The sequence below is a fragment of the Molothrus ater genome, chromosome 3, assembly GCF_012460135.2.
Source record: "Molothrus ater isolate BHLD 08-10-18 breed brown headed cowbird chromosome 3, BPBGC_Mater_1.1, whole genome shotgun sequence".
In the NCBI taxonomy this organism is placed as follows: Eukaryota; Metazoa; Chordata; class Aves; order Passeriformes; family Icteridae; genus Molothrus; species Molothrus ater.
The window spans coordinates 6,857,263-6,876,803 of NC_050480.2; the positions used below are offsets into that span (position 1 = coordinate 6,857,263).

Below are 19,541 nucleotides of genomic sequence, written 5' to 3' on the forward strand. Positions count from 1 at the left end.
AGGTGTTGAGTGACACCAGCACCAAGGAAGGTGTCACCTCAGTGTAGATGGCAGCTGTGCTGGTTCAGAGCATGCAGCAAGTTGACACCAGTGAATGAAGACATTAGGCAGACAAATGCTTTGCTGATTCAAGGTGCCAGGTCACTGAGTCAGTATCTCATGTAGCAGCCAGCTGTGAGTAGGGTAAATCCTGCTCTCTGCATTTCACATCTTAGGCCATGCTGCACAATGTTAACATCACAAACAAAACTTCACTTTATGCACAGGTGAAAACGTCCAAAAAGATGAGAAATCACTCCACATAATTTTAAAATTTGCATGTCTGTGTGTATATGGACACACAAACACAAATATATATTTGTAGTAAATACATATGAACTTTATACATTTATAACCACTCCAGTATATCCATGATATACTCCTTTCACTCACCAGGACTATACATTCTGTTGCACTGCCAGAATCTCTTGCTCAGTTACCTTTTAAATTAAAATTCTTGTAAGTTCTGCAGAATTGGTCAGTGGAAGGCCAGTCTTTGGCAATCAGGTATCTGCAGAAAACCAGTGGTGATCCTTCAATATGTGAAGGGTCCCCTTCCAGTTTCCTCAAGTATTAATTCTGCTTTCATAGAAATACAACCCTGATAGGCCAAGCAGGATTTTTCTTTCAGTATATAGAAATAATTAATATCCTCTCTACACCATGCAATGCAAAAAGTACAATCACATTTCCCAGATTCTAGTCTGATTTGGCCCCATAACTGTTTTCATTAAAAAGAACAAACACTAACAAACAAATAGAAAAAGCAACTCTCACATAAACCTTAAAAATCAGCAAACAAAGCTCTACTGATTTACATTTCCAAAGGAAATACCTTTTAGTAATAGTTAACTCTGCAGTTGTTAAGTCCAAACATTGCAAATGTGAGAAATGAGGATGGAAAACTAACAAAGAGCAAGAGTTACTGACTTGTCCAGACCGAGACGCACACACACACACACCCCTTGTAAAAACACTTATGCACTTTTTAAAAATTAGTCTGAATCACCTGTGTGATATCCTTGTTAATTATCAAAGCAGATGAGCTTGAACAGGTCTACTGGAAAAAGCACTACATAAAATTGTGTAATTCAAAACCTTTGCTAAGAAGTATTTCCAGAAATTAAATTCTGTGTCTCTCAAAGACATTGCATTATTCATGAATTCTCACATAATGTTACATTTACTGACACTGATCAGCTGTCAAAGAAAACTGAGCTTGTTTGAGTAACAGACACAGGTAAAAAAAAAAATAAAATCACAGAACTTTGGCAGCTATTGAAAAACTGACTCAAAGAGTAGAAATAAAATTATTTTCAAAGGTGGACAAAACATGAAGGTTCAGTCTGTCCTAAGTATTTTTTACTGACATCAAGCACTGTGATTTTCTTAATGAACTCACTTGAGGGTGTATAGCTATTCCTAAAAGTAATGTAACAACAGATTGAAGTTTGCACCCCAATATTTTGATACAAACTATGACTGGATATTTCCAAAAGAGTTCCTTTGACACTAAATAGCTATTTGAAAATTTTTAATTAAAAAAATAATCTTTAAACAGTACAAAAACCTAGGTAAACCAAGTCTCAGTCAGTGTAAGAGAGGACCTCTTAATAAAGGGAAGGTAAATCCTCCTTTGGAGTAGTTACAACAGTGCACAGAAATGAGACCAGAAACACAGGAAGTAAGTTACAGGTCTGATTTACTGGAGTTGTTTAGTCATTTCCACCTTAGGGTCACTTCAGGATTGTAGTAATGACCCAGAAAAATATTTCCTAAAAAATAAAACGTTGGGAGGAGAGAGCAGTATCTGTTTCTGCACGCTGAGGATCTGATGTGCTGCAAGGGGCAGCCCTGCCTCCATCAGCTGCTTGCTGCACTGGTGGATGTGCTCAGAGCCTGATGTTCCACCATCCCAGCACTGACATCCTGTCTCAATCCCTCCTGGCTCACCGTGTCTAACTGAGGTCAGGATAAATGGGCCTTTAGGGCATTTCAACAGATGCTGTGTGCACAGCAGAGTTCAGCCTCACTTCTCCAATGGCTCACACACTGCTCTGTGCATGCTCCCAGCTGGGCTTTTCCAATCACTTACACCTCGTGTTTGCACAACACTTCAGAAGTGTAGACTTAGAAGTTCTAAGTGAAAACTTAGAAATTCTAGATTATGGTAGAAGATGACTGGAGTTCCAGGGCTAAAACACCTTACTTAGCTCCTGGAAGATCAGACCCCTCACCTCTCCAGTGTTCCATGCCACATACAGGTTTCTGTGCTCACAACAGCCACTGTGCACCTCAAATAAAATAAAAGTAACACTCTGACATCAGCAAGGAGCCAGGCTTTTCACCAAGAGTCCTGTGAAAAATCTCAGTTCAACATGTAACTATTAGATTTTTAGTACACGGCATATCAAGGAATTAGTGTTTTCCTTACAAATATATGGCACTAAGTGTAAAAACTTTATGACCTATTCCAAACATTGTACCATACTTCACAGCAAAGCTTGAAAAAGAATCCTCTAACTCTCACTTCTAAATATACAGCTGGTGGGAGGCCAGGGTGTCCATGAACGGTCGCACGAGGTTGTCTGTCGAGAAGTAGAAAATCAAGCCAAAGGTGATGGAGATGGGGAGAGCAGGCAGTGCTTTCTTAAAAACAGCCAGTAGTAAAAGTGTTAGGCATAAACCCTGTCAGAGAGAACAGAATAAGAATCACAAGGAGGTAATAGTACAACAACCAGAAATTCACCTGTCACCAACAAGCCAACATACAGATAATTATCTAAATGCACTGTAGAGCACTGCAGACTGCCTGAGCTACCAGCAGCAGAATATGGATGTGCCCACAGCTTCATCTTTCACACAAGCTGGCCAGGTTTTTCCTCAGCAATCTTGAGCACAGAAATCTCTGCTGAGAAAGTGGTATGAACAGCAAATGCAGAGGTACAGCTGACCCCAAGGGGTTAACTTCTTTACACATTATTTTATTCCTTGTTCTGTGCCATTATGAATGAAGTAGTGATCCAGCAGACAAAAGCACTTAAATCCTGGTGAACTGCACAGATAGGAGTTCCACTGAAGGTTTCTAATACTTATAACACATTCCCAGTTTACAAAGTCCCTTAGGGTAAAAAAGAAAGAAAAACCAAAAAAACCCCAAACCCAAAACAAAATCAAAAATCCACTGCTGTTCTTTTGGCTGGATTGCTTATTACAATGGGTGAATTCTGGTTTTACATGAATAGCAGGCCAAGATCTGCTTTTTGGAGCATGTGAGGAAGCTATTGTATATTCTGAGTAGATCCTGTGGCTAAGTACCTCTAGATTCCTTCTCTCATCAGAGCCCTTTTTAATTCTTCCATGATGACAAAACTTCAAAGACACTGGGCTCCAAAAATATCCACTAGCTAAAGATCAGCAGACAGGATTTTTTAAATTCTTTTTTTTTTTTTAATCAGTGTTTCTAGACTGCAAACTTGTTCACAATCTACCTGGGCCTGTAGTTCTGTTCTTACTTTCTCATGGATCATATCTGGCCTACACCTGCTCTTTAAATCTCATCTCCCTTTTGAGATGTGCTTACTGCTGGGAAACTGGGGGGACATTTTTGAGAACCAGAAAGCCATGTAGCAGCAAGATTATGAAACTGCAAAAGGAGATGGAACAAGTTTTAAAAGTACCATAAAAGACGCAAAATGGGGCATTTGGCCTCACAAGATGGATGACCAAGAATATTTCCCCCAGCAAAGGGATGCCCCCATGCTGGACTGCAGCAAAGGGAGTTTGGTGATCCCATGGGTTTCTCTGAGCTGTGGGGTCAGAAAGCTACACTGAACAGACTCCAGTGAAGGCAGCTCATTTCTAGTTTGCATGCTTTTTGATGCACAATTTTCACAAGTGACAGCCACTGGCACTGTCCTTGGGATCTACGTAGGAAAAGAGAGGCCCAAGAAGGACACAGTAATCAATTTTCTTTTACATTCTAAAAATCCTGCTGTTGTCTTTCTGGTTAATTTCCATGAGGATGTTGAGGTAAACAGCAAGTGCATAGTAATTATTTTCCACTCAGGTGGAAGCTTAACAGTGTGTCTTCATTAGACCTGGCAGGACCAACTCTTTAGCAGCTACAGTATGTTAGTCACCTGCCCTTACTGATAATTTCCATGGATCTAAGTCTCCTTCCTTCTCATTTTTTCCCAGTTCAAATAGTAGAATAAGATAGGTCCTTACCCTCTTATCTATCAGCTCCCCCTAGCATAACAGAGCTAAGCTTTTCAACTACACTTGCTAATCAGTGTGGAGTTCCAAATATTGACTCCTGTGGCTGAAGCAAACACACCAGCAGTTCCCTGAGGCTGTTTCACCCCCACCACATCCACACTCGGCTCTGCTCTGATTAGTCTGGATCATTCTGCTGCAGTGCCTATCTAGAGACAGAGTATTCCTAAATACCTAGCAGGTTACCTGGACTGATTCAGCAGTGCTCAGCTGCTGGTACTTCTGGCAACAATTCTGTGCTGAACAGGCTGTGACAGAGCTTTTAAAAGCTGCTCACTTACTATGAGAATGGCTACAAAGCAGGCCAGTGTGGTATTCCAGTCCCCACTTGCTGTGGCAGCTGCTTTCCCAACAAGCACGCTGTAAAATATGAAGTCTCCAAGGCCCAGCTTCACACCCCCTAAAAGAAGTGGAAAAACAAAATAAGTGTTAATTCTCAGCCTCCTGTTTTGCTTCCTTCTGAACAAATTCTTGTCCCCTGGGGAGCAGGTAAAGGTTCCTAGTCCTGGCTACCAACCTGGACCCACACATTCCTGAGGAGGCTGAGACTTCCACCCCTCTTCCCACTAACTGCTTTGTTCTCCCTCATTCTCTGAGGTGCTTCCCTGAACCAGCTGAGGAAGCACAAGGACAGAGAGGGACAGGAGTCAGGGGGAAGAAGGCACTGTTCTAAATTGTACATGTAGCCAACAGATGTCACTGGAACCACAATCCCAGAACAGATTCTGCAGCAGCAAGAGGTAATACACAGTCAGACTCAAGATCTTCATTGCTCAGCAAGCACAGCTATTCAGATTAACTGTGATTAGACCAAACTAGGGAACAGAGTGTTAAGCACAAAGACTAAAAATGTCAGGCTCTAATTACACTGAAAAGAAGGTATAAAGCTTCCCTTACTTTCCTCCTCCTCGAGCTCCTCTAAAGAAGTGACGGGGCGGGTTGGAACAGGACTCGTCGTCTCTGACATCTGAGACTCTGCATGAGAAGGGCTCCTGAGCTGTTTTCTGCCATCCTCAGCTTGGTTCCACAAAAACAGGCCAAGAGTGGATTACCAAAAAAAAAAAAAAACAAGAAACACAAGAGAGAGCTACATTTATAACATGTTTTAGCCCATGAAATCCACACTCCTGTGAAGCCGCCCTGCAGTGGGTGAGCCCTTTTTCTCCTGGAGATGTGACCATCAGGAGAGAGACATTTAGTGGCTTTGAGGGAAACATATGTGTTATTGTTTGGAACAGCTGGAAGTGTGGGTGTTCCCAGCTTCTCTGGCAGCCACCCAGGAGCTCAATGGCTTTAACAAGGGAGCAGGTACACAGAAATAACATTGCTCTGCACAGGCCACAGTGACAAGGCAAACCCAGCAAAGTTGATGTGTATTCCCACAGTGTTATACCTCTGGGGTGGAGGTGCTCAGGTATTCCCTAACCAGTCATACACCCAAAATAGATGACTAAGAGGACTGCCATTTGTGAGAGAAGTCCTGAGTCGCACTGAGATTCTCGGAGCTGACTGCTCACATGTAGAAAGCAAGACACATTTCATTGTCCACAAATTTCACTTTTCCCCCCCTCTGTTAAAGCACATCTGACAGAGCCTTTGGCAGTACTTTTAGAAGCAGCCAGTCTGTGATATATGACTTTATCTGACAACTCCTATTTTTCAGAAGCTCCTACAAACGCTTCAGTCCATGTCAGTTTGACAGGTTGCTGCTGCTGCAGGTGCAAGCAGATCTGGGACAAAAGCTTCTACAGAGCATTCTGTACCCCTCAGCATGTAGTCTGTGCCTGCTCTGTGCCCCATTTCCCAGCAGGATTGTGTCCCTGCCATTCCTTGGTATGTCACCTGCTTCATCCTGAAATGAGCAGCATGTTCAGTTATCAAACCTTTGCACACATTTATTGCTTTTACATTCTAAAGTACTGTCATCTCTGAAGTGCAACAGGACTAGATGGCAAATCCTCACAAAACTACATGCAAGATTTGATTCAGTCACTTTAAAACTGAGTTTAAGGCAGCTTAATTTGCATCTCAAGAAGATAAAAGCAAAGGTACCCAAATTACTGCAGAACCAGCTACAATGTAAACTTGAATCACAAAAGCTACTGGTGGTAACTGTCTTCAACTTTAGGCTTTATCCAAGGGTAAAGATATTTATTTTCTTTAGCTGGGTGAGCCATAGAATACTTACAGAGAGGTACACCATGGCACTGGTCTGAATGCAACACTGAATTTCACCAGCCCATCAGTATTATATTTAGGAGCCTATGTTGTAATTTACCATCCCCAGTATGGAAAAATGTAACTCCCCATTAGCTCCCTTTCAGCTTTGACTTCAGTACACTGAAGATGTGAGTTGAACAACACTTCTGCTTGATTTGTTGTTTGTTTGGGGTTTTTTAAAATAAAAGTGGCCTGAATACTGGAGCTTCCTACACTGTCTTCTCATCTTTGCTGCCAGTCCTAACAGCAGGTTTATGAACATCACTGAGTTCTGCAGGTAACAACGCTGAAAAAAAAATTCATCCATCAGGATTTGGGGGCTTATGTTTACATTCAGTCTCAAACATATTCATTATTTCTGTAGGACAGTGCTCTGTATGGGAGAGGAACATGCAAACAAACCTGCATCCCATGTCTGCTGACTTGCTCCTCTTGCTGCTGCGTCTGGCTTTGCCATTCCAACTGTCCACATCATAGCAGCTGGAAGAAAGAAAGTAATCAGCTGCATAAAATATTGGCCACTATAGCTCAGAGGAAATAAGTATTTAGCTGTCCCTAAAAATACAAACCCTTGCCCCTGTAAATGCTTCTAAAACACTCAGCTTGTTTCCCTAGGAACTGAGACAGCAAGGTGGGAGAAAGCCAAGGCAATGCATCCATTCAGTTTTTAAGAAAGTTCCAGGGCACAAGTAGCTAAGAGTCAATATAATGTTCTCTGTGGATTATAGGAAGCAAAATTCCAGAACTAGGGTCTGCAAATCCTTTGGTTTCTTCCTGATTTCTGCCTCTTCTCTTCAAAGAAAACAATTTCCCAGGGAATGATGGTAATACAAAAGGTAACCAGAGGTTAACTAGCACAGCTTGCTCATGTTCTGCTAAAGGTACAAGTGAGGGATTACAGGAGCTGTCAGAATCCAAGTTTTCTCTCTGCCTGTTGTGGTTCCATCCTGTCAAAATATTGCATATTTCTGTTTGGGTTCCAATAGCAACTGATGGTTGAGGGTTTATTCTTGGGATCCTTAAATTGAAAAGGAATACAAACCCTTCCAAAATCAGCAGAAGGGACCTCAAATCAGCTTTTTATTTAAGTGTGCATCAGTCTCCCTGATTTTATAGAAGCTAAGGTAAACAAAATAAGCCAAGGCAAACCCAGTGCCTGCTTTTCCATGATGAGCTCAGCCAAGGCGATGTTTTTGCATCTAGAGGGAGCCAAAGAATGTAGCTTGCAATGGAGACACTGACATTCTGCACAAGAACTTTTTGTTCAGTATTTATTATTTGCTGAACTGCATTCTCCTTTAGGGAAGTTCTTGTTTGTTAACTAAAGGATGGGAAAGACTTCATGTAGGATTGTCTCAGGTCAGGGTAACAGAATCTCCTGTAAAAGGGAAGGCAGCTGAGGTGAGCTGAGACTCTGCTTGGAACACATAAAAGCATTTATGTAACATTAAATACTTGGAGAAAAAAAAAATCAGTCAAGTTGTAGGCATCCTCATCTTAGCACCAAACATTTGGGAATAACCCTTCATCTTCCAAGTGATGTAATGAAAAAGTCACTGAGGTCCATGAAGCACACTCAGGTTCAGGTCCCATGAGTGTTGAGTCTTCTGCCTTCCAACAATCTTATCTTAGGCATGTGGATACCTCTGACAAGGGCACCAGCCACTGTGGTAGTTAAAGAACCCAAGTAAACCAGGGCAGAGATGACTGATTCTGTTTGCAGAGCAATACTTGAATGCAGCCCTTTGCAGAGTGAGGAGCCAAACAATGAACAACAAAGCAAATTTCTAAGCACTGGCATCTGTACAGTACAGAGGGGGCTGCAGGAAGCATGGAGCCTCATCACATGTTTAAAGTGTGTCTGTAAAGCACACACACAATGAATAAATGCATTGAGTGAGCATCACCTCATCACAGAACTTGGCAAACACTGCTGCCCACCTCACACAGGGTTTTGTGTGCAGAAAAAAAGAAGCATATTCTGCACTGTATTCATGAAAGGATCAGTCTGTTTCTGAACATACAGCTTCACAAGGTAAATGTGGGCTCCCTTTGGCTAATTAGAGTTAGCAACATTGTAAGTGGTAAACAAGGCCTTCTACAAAATCCAGAACATAATTGGGCACCATTCTTAAGGCAAGAAAATACCTAAGACAGTGCTCTTTGCTTTGACACAGACAAAGATTTTCATCAGGCTAAAAACATTAACATTTTAATCTTACTCACAGGAATAGATTAATGCAGGGAAAATGGGCTCATTTCTCTCCTGTGCAGTTTCTACCAACATTCTCAGTGGCCCCTTGGGACACAGAACAGCCATCAGATCTGCAGAAAGAAAAGGACCAATCTCATCTTGAACTGTCATGCATATTTTATGTTCTTTATCTTTAAGATGTTCTCCCCTTACATTTACATCTATCCATATAAACCAGATGATTTCCTGAATGGCACTTTCCACCACTTTGCATAACTTTAGCTGTTTTAAGTCCCTGAAAGTGTTGTTCACTTAAAATACCACCTCCAAGCCTTAATATAATAATAAGAGTTTTCACTGTGTTAATCCTATAAAAAGCCCCTTGAGAATACCACATGAGTTCTTTGAAAGCTGATGGCAGCATTTCACTGAGATGTTAAATTTAATTAGAGGAGGAGTGGGGGTGCTTTGTTCACATTCCACACTCCATCACTTCATACCCTGGCTCTGGTTTCACATGCAGGAAGGCCTTCAGGCCAGTACCTCTTTGCCTACCCTCTCTCCTCCATCACATCTCCTCCCTCTTGTTCTGCAGGTTCTCTTGAAGTTTAGAACTCACACCAAAATCCATGATCTCTTGACAACAATAAACAAAACCTGCAAGACTGTCAGGTCTGCTACTGATAAAAATCCAGCCACCCCTACCATGCAGTGAGGTGAGGTTCAGTCCTTCCCTGACTTGGTGATCCACTTTGAAAGACCTGGCTGAGGTACACTACCTACACGAACAATTAGCAAGAGACAAGACAGGGAGTCAAATTAATTGCCCATCTGGCACTTTCTAAAGCTTTTAGCACCATAAAGTTGTTTTTTTGGAAGGACATACAGAGTCCTGAGACTGCCACAGAGTAACCTCTCCAGGAGCCAAGCCTTGAGAGTCACAACCCAGACTTACCATAGATGGAGATTGCACCTAGAATCACCCATGCTGACCACTCAGGTAGATATTTAATGAACACCAATGCCATTAGAGCACTGATCATAATGAGATAAGCTTGCTGGAGCTGCAAGGGACCTTTCCAGTGGATGCAAATCATTCCAACAGCTCCAAAATTCCAGATGACTATGAACAAAGTGGGATAATCCATGGCCACGTTGTAAGTCTTCAATACTTCCCTGGAATACCACAAGAAAATTTAGCTAAGCAGTAAAAGCAAGTGACATGCAAAGTTAAACAAAAGGTAAGGCTGTAGCTAAACAAAAAAGCCCCCAGCTACACCAGGAGGAAGCAGAATAGAGCAACTCTCATCATGAAAGGGGAACCTGCCCTTTGGCTACTCGCTGCTCTGAGCCCTGCTCCTCCTGCCTGAGATGGATGTGCTGTGTTACAGACCAGCACCCCACTGCCTTAGTCCTCAGTTCAACAGCAATTCCAAGGGTTTGAGCAGGCAGGATTTCAAGTCTTAAATGAGCACAGGCCTGTGGCTACATGACTTTCTACAGCAAAGAAATTCTGTCAGTGTCATCCCACCACCAGGTGCAATATGCTCACAGTTAAAAATGAAAATGTCTTAACAAATGTCTCATCCACAAGTTTCCTTTCACCTGAGCTGGGAGCTAAGGGAATGAGCTTGAAACAATGTTGTCTAAGAAAAAAGACAAATCAGGAAAGTAACTTGGCACATGAAGTGCCTTTCCACATGCTTCTCAACGTATAATCCAGGGCCTCTGTACCACAAGATTCAGCCTGTTCATTTCATGCTCACAGTATCACTTCTCAGCGATTTCTGTAAAATTGAGCATTGACTATTAAAGATCTTCTTTTCCAGTTTTTAAAAAAGACAGCTATCTTCTTCTAACAACACTTAAATATGCCTTTGGAGAAGGGAAGACATTCCTTTTCTTGTTCAAAGCGGGAATTCTCAGCAAAGAGGTGAAGGAGCCCTGAACTGCCAGGTTACCTGCACCATTCCCACTTACCCGAGGTAAATGTAGGTAAAGAGGAAGAGCAGCATCAGGGAGGACAGGATCAGCCAGCCATGGATGAACTGCCAAGGGCAAGAAGAGACAGTGATTGTAGGGGCTGTTACCCCTGCACAGGTGACAGAACTGCAGCCCAATAGTCTCCTTCTGCACTCAGTGAAGGAGGAGGGACAGCCAGTCCCTCCCAGTTCTCCCACTTTCATTTTGTATTCTGTCCCTTAGCATTTCAGCTGGTTTGGGTTTATTTCAGTCTCTGGCCAAAGCATTTTCATGGGTATTCATACTGGCTGCTAGCTCATACAGGTGAGCACATTCTTTCTGTTTGCTAGGAAGGAGGAAGGGTTTGCCCAAGGCTGTAAAATAAACTCTGTCTTTGGGACAAGTTTAAAAAGCAGGAATAGACAGAGCTCAAATGCTGGGTTGGTACCACACATAAGAATTCCCTGAGCACCATAGAACCTAAATGTGCCTTTCTCTCCAAGCCTTGTGCTCTTCTACCAGAGCTTCCAGAAGGCAGAAATAATACCAGTTCCCACAAAGCTTGTGTGAAATGTCTTAATAGAAGCATCCACAGTAAGTGGTACAAGTACAAATGGCAAAACATTTGGATCAGATGCAGAAGACTCAGACCTGACTCACACAAAGTATCAGACCTTGTTTTTAAGGGCCTACCATTAGTGACAAAATAATAGCAAAGCCTACTCAGAGCCACAGCTCCATCACCACTGACAAAGACTTCTGCACAGTGTGATTCCTGCTGTGCCTGTGTCTCTCACTGCCATGCAAGGCCCATTTGATCCCAGGCTCACAGCACAGAGATGGAAAAGGCTCTGGCACAGGTGCTTTACCTTGTAGCAGCGATATTTATAGAGCAGCACCAGGAACACAGTCATGACAATGATGACACTGATCATTACAATGGTGTTCAGCACCGAGTTCAAGAGACGCTGGCCCACAGATGGGGTGTCCTCGCTGAAAGGGGTGTAGATCCTGCAGGATCAAGCAAAAGCCATATAAAGTATAGATATTGTCTTCTAATTATCTGTCCCAGATAAAACCAGACCTCTCTGCGTGTGGGAAAGAAAGGGAGGTAGAACTGCCAAGGACAGCAAACATGAGATGTAGGCTGGGCTCAAGTTAATTATCAACTAAAGATTAGTGGTCTCTGTCAAAAGCACGTTCTTCCAGAGGAGCTGGGTTCCCAGGTGCTGTTCTGAAATGGGGGACACCCTTTCTTTCCACACTTGGTAGGAGAGTCTTGGACTCTTTTATCCCTTCTCACCACCTTATTTTGTTTCCTTTGATTCAGCTCAAGGGACCACAGTCCCCCCTTCTCCATCCCATATGTGAAGCAGTTACAGCCCCAGCAGCCAGGCACTGTCAGCAGGAGCTGGATGGAATTACGTATCCACACCACGAGTCTTTAGGAACCAGAAATATCACCAGGAAATGAGACACTCATCCAAATGAACATGCTATTCCCTCATTGCTGCCAGCTAGTGAGTGAACAGTCGAGGAGCTCAGCCTGGGCCTTTTCTGCTGCAGAATGAAGCAGCTTCATGATTATGCAGCTCACAGGCCTCGTTCAGGGCAGCCCAAATGACACTGCTCAGGCATCAGTACCATGCAGCTGTGGGGAAAACTTAACACAGGTGAGCACAGCATACTTCAGTAAGCTCTGGGTATGTTCCTACAGCCACCTGTAGCTGTGCCAAGGTTCTCCCAGCCTGCCAGGGAAGCGCTCTGCATGCACAGAGCGTGTGTGTGGGGCAGGGGGTCCCACATGCTGAGGCTGTATCAGAGCCCACTTACAGCTGCCCATTTTTCTCCGTATAGAAGCGCACTGACTTGATGGTGGCGACAACAACAATCATACAAAGGGTGACAGGCACAAAGAGCATGATTACATGCTTTGCTCCATATTTCAGAGTCAGTTCCTCCTCTTCATTTTCCAGGATGCTTTCTCTCACTGCAACACCCGAGCCCGACGTTTCTCCACCGGCAATATTGGTTGGGCCACGGCTGCTGCCCGCTCGCCTCTTCTGAAAAGAAATATTTGTAAATGTGTAAGATGCTTCTTTTCTTTGTGTTCAAAGCTTGATTCCATCATATCTCACCAGGCTGCTGTAGGCCACCACAGCATCACAGCTGAGTCCTAATAGAAAGGTACCAACTGAACAATACAATTACAAACTCCATTCAATTCCATTGCAAACAGGTTGCAAGAGTTTTTAAACCATTGCCATGAATACCTAAGGACCTCTTCTGTCACAGACATATTTTATGAAAAATCCTTTCGTTAGGATCTTCTCTCCTGAGAAGCTGAGAGGCCTCAAAAGCGAAATGTAAACAATAATTATCTGCTGCTGTGGAATGCAACAGGTGCATCTGTGATTGGGCTCATGTGGCTGTTTTTAATTAATGGCCAATCACAGTCCAGCTGTCTCAGACTCTCTGGTCAGTCACAAGATTTTATTATCATTCCATTCTTTTCTATTCCTTGCTAGCCTTCTGATGAAATCCTTTCTTCTATTCTTTTAGTATAGCTTTAATATAATATATATCATCAAATAATCAATCAGCCTTCTGAAAGATGGAGCCAAGATTCTCGTCTCTTCCCTCGTCCTGGGACCCCTGTGAACACCACCACGCTCTTCAAATACACATATCTAGACAGACACATGGCCATGAAGGGCAAGATGCCCCAAACCAGACAGAAAAAAATATCACCTGAGGTGACAAAAGCTTGACCTGTTCCTCCTCTCTCAGCAATGCTGTGCTTGCTTTATCCTGCTGCTTTGCTGGCAGCTGGACTAGATTCTGTTCTACCATCCGCTGCATCTGACCAGAGCAGACAAGAAGGCTACAAAGGATGTCCTGCGACAGTCCTATCTGCATCAGGTCCTGATGAAAAGCCTGATTTGGAATCTTGATCAAAAGGAAGGAAAAGGGAGGACTATACATATGGGGAAAAGTCAGAGTGGAGGAAGTGGCAACAGGCAGTGCTGCTGCTGGCTGCGTGTGTGACATCAGTGAAACAACACCAAAGCCAATCCTAGAATCCAGCCTGGCAGGAGGGATGGAGGGGTAGCAGGACTGCTTCTGTCACCACACACCTACCCTGTGTGCCTGTGCTTGCCCTGCCTCTGAGGCTGGCAGGCCATCCTGGTAGGAGGGAACAGGAGGGCTCTCTGCAGACATCAGGGATGTTCTCTCATTGCAGGGCTCCTCCTCGCTGTCCGAATTGTTCATGAACGCCATCACGGCCGCTGCCCAAGGGAGCGCTCAGGAGGGCACAGCCAGGCACCACCCAAGGCTGTGGGGACAAGCAGAGCAGGGGGGAAGAAAACAGTGAACACCACACTGCAAAGGACTGAAAGTCTGAAGAAGATTCAGCAGATTTCAGAGCAGGGAGGCTCCATCTCCTCCCAACAGCAGACTTATCCTGCCCTCACCCAGCCATGACAATCCCTTCAGTTCAAGTCACTGGCACTGCTGCAGGCACAGCTATCAGCACAATGCAGCACTAAAGAAACTTGCTTTTCCTTCACCACAGCTTCCACACTTGCTGCCTCTATTTCCCCTCTCCCACCAGCACACCTTACCTGCCACAAAGGAGGTTTCTCCCTGCTCAGTGTTTGTTTGCCAGGGGCCAGACACAGATTCACCTCACACACTGGCTGCCTGTCAGAAAGCTCAGCTCTTACACAACACTCCCAGGAGCATCAGCAAGGAGCAGAAGTTTCTTAGGAACCTGGAGCCTCAGCTTTACATAAGGCACTAATCAGGAGCTACATGCTGTCTTATGACTGTTTATTAACCAGATGAAATTTATTAGCAGTACTTCCCTTTGCTGATGAAGAGGTTTGCATAGCAAGGGAAACACCTGTCTCCTTTTAGGAGAGCCACTTGTGGGTTTTTCCTTATGTTGTCTTGTGATTAAAAGCAAAATTACTTGAATGGGCAAAAACACAGAGAATAAATGTGGGGGCTAGAAATGCTTGGCCTCTTTTCACCTACTGCTATGCAGAAAAGCAGGCAAAGCAGTGACAGAGTGCAGAAAGGAAAGGAACAGCTCTTCTTTCTAGACACCAGAGGGAGAAGGTGCACTACCCTAAATATGGCAGAACAGCCTTAAAATCAGGATTTCAGGAAGTTATACATGCAACTAACAGGAAAATTCCTTTTAGCATTTATTAAGTCAGCTCAACAAAGCAAGTAATTAATCACTTTTCTGATACCCAGCCACTTGTCCATGAGCAAAACCATACCTCTAATGCATTGTCAGCAGTTATATCTATCAGAACTCTCCTCTACAGAACCTTACCCAAGTTCCTGTGTCTCAGGAAATAGAAGAGGAAGCTGAAGAAGCCACGTGATTTGGACACAGTCACTTAAATCTGAATCATACATTCACAGCCCAACCAGCACACCCTGACATCAGAGTATTTGCTTTGAAGATCTGTGAGATATTCTTGCTTCTCACTAAAGGAACTGAAATTCACTTTGCAGGAAGGAAAGAGGGAGGAGTAGGAGACCCCTCCTTTCTTTCACAGCCTCCTCAACACATCTGCACCTTCAAGAAATTTTACAACATCAACTCAATCCACCCAAGTGAAACATTTTTCAGACATCTGCTCCTCCCCTGGCTTCTCTTGCTTTTTCATATCATTTTGTTCCTCCTCTGGTGATAAAAGTGGTACATTATGGGAAACAGAAGCAGGGCTAACCCTCACACCAGGCCTGTCAGCTTCATAGTAATCCTGTTCTACTGAGTGAGCTGCTTAACACTTGTGTGCTTATTTCTTACAGAGACCAAGATCTCCTCTCTGGATGCTTAACACCCTTTATTTAATGATTTTATCTTTAAATGTTTATTATATTAATAAATTATATCTAAATATTTCTATTATTATATTATTTAATAATTATTGAATGAATTTGTTATTTATAAATAATTTGCTCACTCTTTTGACTGAGCACTTGAGGGCTCACAATTTACAGCTGGGACACCAGACTCTGCTCCAGTTCTAGGATTTAGGTCTTTAAAGAAGCCAGATCCACAGTCATTCAATCATGACATACTTCTGGATGAGGAACAGGATAAGTTATTCATGCCACAGGATCTGTGACCTACAGGATTTAAATAACTCTCAAAGCCTTCTGCTCATGCCAGACACCAGGGAGGAAATAAATAAAGCTTTATTCACTGATAGTTTGGGACCAATATTTAGGTTTCAACAACCCTATCAAAATACCGAAGAACTTTTTCTCACATTATTTAAGAAATCATTTTTGCTACATAAAGAGAGCAATTCTGCAGAGGACTTGGAAGGGACAGCCAGTCAGCCCACTTTCAATACCCTACTTATGCCCACTGGAGGAGTTAAACCAGCAGCAAAACCTCTGTGCCAATCACTGCCCTCCCAGGCTCCCCCAACAAGGATATGGACATGCAGAGGTGCCGTGATACTTCTGCTCAGCAAGCAGATCCAGAGCTGAACACAGCTTCAGTGTGCCTTGTTTACACAGCCATGGCTCCAGTGAGGGCTGACACAAACACACCCCAAGGGATCCAAGACTTTACAGGAGCTCCTGTGGCTGACACCAAAGTCACAGCTGCCTGAAATTGATCTGAACTGTCCTGCCAAAGGCTCGTCTCACCACCCTCCAACTCTCATCAGCACCAGGTGCTCATCAGCTGTGTCCTGCTTTTGGAAAGCCAGGGAGGCACCAGATTCCCTTTGCTGTCACAGAGCCAGGAGCCAGCAGGACAGGCCCTGACAGTGGCTGTGGGAGCAAACACAGAGCACTGTGCATCCCCCTTCCAGCAGGAGTGAGCCTGAAGGTGACAGGCAGCCCATCCTCACCTCAGCCCTGCAGAACCCTTGGCAGTGTGGCTTTGTGGCTCTTACCTAGGCAGGACAGTTGAATTTACAGGGGCAGGAACATTGGCTCTCCCCGTGTGCCCCACCACAGACCCAGCAGGGATTTTGTCTAATGGCACTATTTATTGATCACAGCTGCCCTTGGGACTGGCACCAAGGCTGTGGGGGCTGCCTGAGAGAGCTGTGGTTTGAGCAATGTGTCCTCCAGGGGAGGAAGGACCTGCCTGGTCACCCTCACACACGACAGCACCCTTTGGGCTGAGCAGAGGGAAAGAACAGAAAGCCAGGGACTTGCCTGACAAACAAAAAGGGAGCCAGAGAGCACCAGGCAGCTAAGCCAGGGGTGTTACAAAGCCACACTGTTTTCTGGTCTCACTCCACTACTAAAACTAAGGAAAAGGGCCTTGTGGAAATGATTTCTGCCTGCCAAAAGGGTGCTGCATACACCACAATGGAAAGCAAGGCAGCTTCTTTCCTACTCATGCTCATGACAGCAAATATGCCTGTGCATATTGACTGTTTTTCTAGGCTGAGCTGAAAAAGGCAGAGGGACAGCTCAGAAATGGAAAACATGGAGATAAATATAAGCTGTATCTGTATTCACAGAAAGCTTGAGAGCATGATCTACCAAATACATTAAACAAAATTCCAGGCCATTATCAAAGTGAAGCACTAAGTTCTATCAAGCAAGGTTCTCCTCTCTGCCTCTCAAACCATCAGGTCTCATTCAAAAAAAATCATACAATGCATAAGAGCAAAATGACCCAACTCTCAAAACTCTATGGAAAAAATGAAAGAGGACAAAAAGTAGGCCAGTAGTAAGTGCTTCTTACAAGAGCTGAGGTGGGAATACAATTACTCCTGCTTTACAGCAGTCCTGTGAATCCTGAAGGGAAACAGGAGTCACCAATTCTCTTTCCAGATGTCCTTCATGCAAGAGACCTCTTTCCTCAACTGCAAAAAACCAGCTTCATGGATTTTGATTAAACTGGGCCAGTTCACTAACATTAAGATCTAGCCTCAGTTTGCCTTTTATTTTCATGCTGCAAACAATCTAAATCCTTTGCTTTGCATTTCATCCATCACAAAGAACACCTCTACAATATACAGCACAGAATGGCTGCTATAGCCTGGCAGAATACTTTATTATCCACTTGAGAGTTAAAACTCCTTCTTATCCATATTGTTCTCTTTGATGGCAATTAGATTAAGAAAAATGTATTTTCTTTGCTATATTTAGATCAAGAGAAAGCTTTGAGATGATACTGACAGCCTGATGTTCTCCTAAGTTTTGGCTGCAGCAACCACTGCTGTTGATAATTATGAGGAGAAGGAAATAAACTTAAGAAATCAGAAATGGTGGGGCCAAAATTAGGAGGAAAGATTTCCATCCTTCTGCTAATAAATAGCCAGAATGGGCGTGCTGCTAAAATGCCAGGGGACTTGGAACAAAACATCTCAGAGTGCAAACACCATTCACTTTCCGCCCCAGAACACAAAAATAACAAAGCACAAGATGCTATGGGAAGCTGTAAAGATCCGTAGCTTTCTTTCTACATTGTGGCTGAACCAGCACTGCTTTCTCTTGTCCCACAAGAAAGGCACAAGATGCAGCCCCAAAGGGCGATTCTGCTGGCAGAGCTGAAATCAGACCCTGCCCAGGAGGGTCAGGATTATTCTGCCAGCACTGAGCCCAAACGCTCCTTGTCACAGCACAAAGGCACCAGAGCCCCACACAGGTAAAACCTCAAAGCTCACACTTCTCATATGCGGGAGCAGCAACTCGCATCAGTCCCACTATTGCCGAGGGCATCAGAGCCAGCACAGGGGCTGGAGGTGACACTTCGGGGACACACAAGGACACCTGTGTCGGGCTGAGTTCCTGTGTCCTGGCCCAGTGGCTGCTTTTCCCTGCGCCCACAAAGGGACACAGCGGGGCTGGGCTGCTTCCCTGCGCATCCAAGGTGCACGGCCAGCGACACCGACAACATTAAAGAAAATTGAAAAAAAAAACCCAAAAAACAAAAAACAAGCAAGCCCCAAGAGAAGCCCCAGCCCAGCAGGCAGAGGCTTTGCAGGAGGCCAGAGGAGCTCCTCTCCCATGCAATGTTCTCGCTGCCCGGCTGCCCTTCCGAACGCTTAAAGAACTCTGCCCGGAGTTCTCTGCCTCCGGGCGCTTCCAAATGAAAGCCGGGATACGCCGCCACCGCCCAGGAGAAATAGGTGTACAGGTATCTTAACACACGCACATACACTAACTCACGTGGAAATATGTAGTTTTTTATATATAATATGCACCTATACGTAAACATGCATTTATACGTCTATACACACACACAGAGACACAGGCAGCTCCGGGAGCGGGGCGACCCCGAGACCCCGCAGGAACGCCGGGCCCGTCCCGTCCCGTCTCATCCCATCAACTCCATAGCCCGCAACATCCTGATTCTCACCCCGATTCCCATTCCTATTCCCATCCCGATTCCCATCCCGGTCCCGGTCCCGCGCCCGGCCGGCCCCGCTGTTTACCTGCTCCCGGCACCGCACGCGCCCCCCGCCGCTCCCATTGGCTCCCGCCCCAGCGCCGGCCGGGAGGGACGGCCGCGCCCGCCCATTCGTCGCCGCAGCCGTCGCTCAGCGGCTACCCCCGCCTACGAGCCCTCTTCTCCAATAGGAGAGAAGAACGGGAAGAGGCTCGGCCAATAGGAAGGCGGCTGTCGCCGCCCGCCGGTGCTCGGTCGCAGCCTGTGAGGCGGCGGCGCCACCATGGCGGGGCGGGCGCGGGCCGTGCCCCAGCCTCGGGGCTGGCGGAGTCCGGGAATGGCTGGCGGTGGAAGGGGCGGTCATCCAGTGCCAAGCCCTTGCATGGCTTGGAGCCTCCCACCAAGCCATGTTGCTCAAGGTCCTGTCCAAGATGTCCCTAAACACTTCCAAGGATG

General features: G+C 44.8%; 1 protein-coding gene across 2 annotated transcripts; it reads right to left on the bottom strand.

Moving 5' to 3' along the window:
• Positions 1–302: 302 nt before the first annotated feature.
• PSEN2 (presenilin 2) lies at positions 303–19,184 on the bottom strand. 2 transcript variants are annotated; one of them, XM_036380583.1, is made up of 11 exons: positions 19,132–19,184; positions 13,835–14,030; positions 12,527–12,756; positions 11,563–11,704; positions 10,712–10,779; positions 9,687–9,907; positions 8,764–8,862; positions 6,940–7,017; positions 5,215–5,334; positions 4,599–4,717; positions 303–2,727 (listed from the first exon to the last, which is right to left on the bottom strand). In XM_036380583.1, the coding sequence occupies exons 2-11, from the start codon at positions 13,973–13,975 to the stop codon at positions 2,572–2,574; spliced, it is 1,374 nt and encodes a 457-aa protein (XP_036236476.1). In that variant the 5' UTR covers positions 13,976–14,030; positions 19,132–19,184; the 3' UTR covers positions 303–2,571. The 2 variants fall into 2 exon arrangements, with proteins under 2 accessions (XP_036236476.1, XP_054370318.1); XM_054514343.1 differs by lacking the exon at positions 19,132–19,184 and adding an exon at positions 18,361–18,383 and having other exon boundaries at positions 12,527–12,753.
• Positions 19,185–19,541: the final 357 nt, after the last annotated feature.

What these genes read in the sequence shown, in the direction of transcription:
- PSEN2 (XM_036380583.1), bottom strand. Translation starts at nt 13,975, where the DNA reads ATGGCGTTCATGAACAATTCGGACAGCGAGGAGGAGCCCTGCAATGAG. An exon ending in ACGGAGAAAAATGGGCAGCT is followed by an intron (nt 11,705 to 12,526) that starts GTAAGTGGGCTC and finishes TTGATCCTGCAG; the next exon opens with GATCTACACCCCTTTCAGCG. An exon ending in GCTTTGTAGCCATTCTCATA is followed by an intron (nt 2,728 to 4,598) that starts GTAAGTGAGCAG and finishes TCTCTCTGACAG; the next exon opens with GGTTTATGCCTAACACTTTT.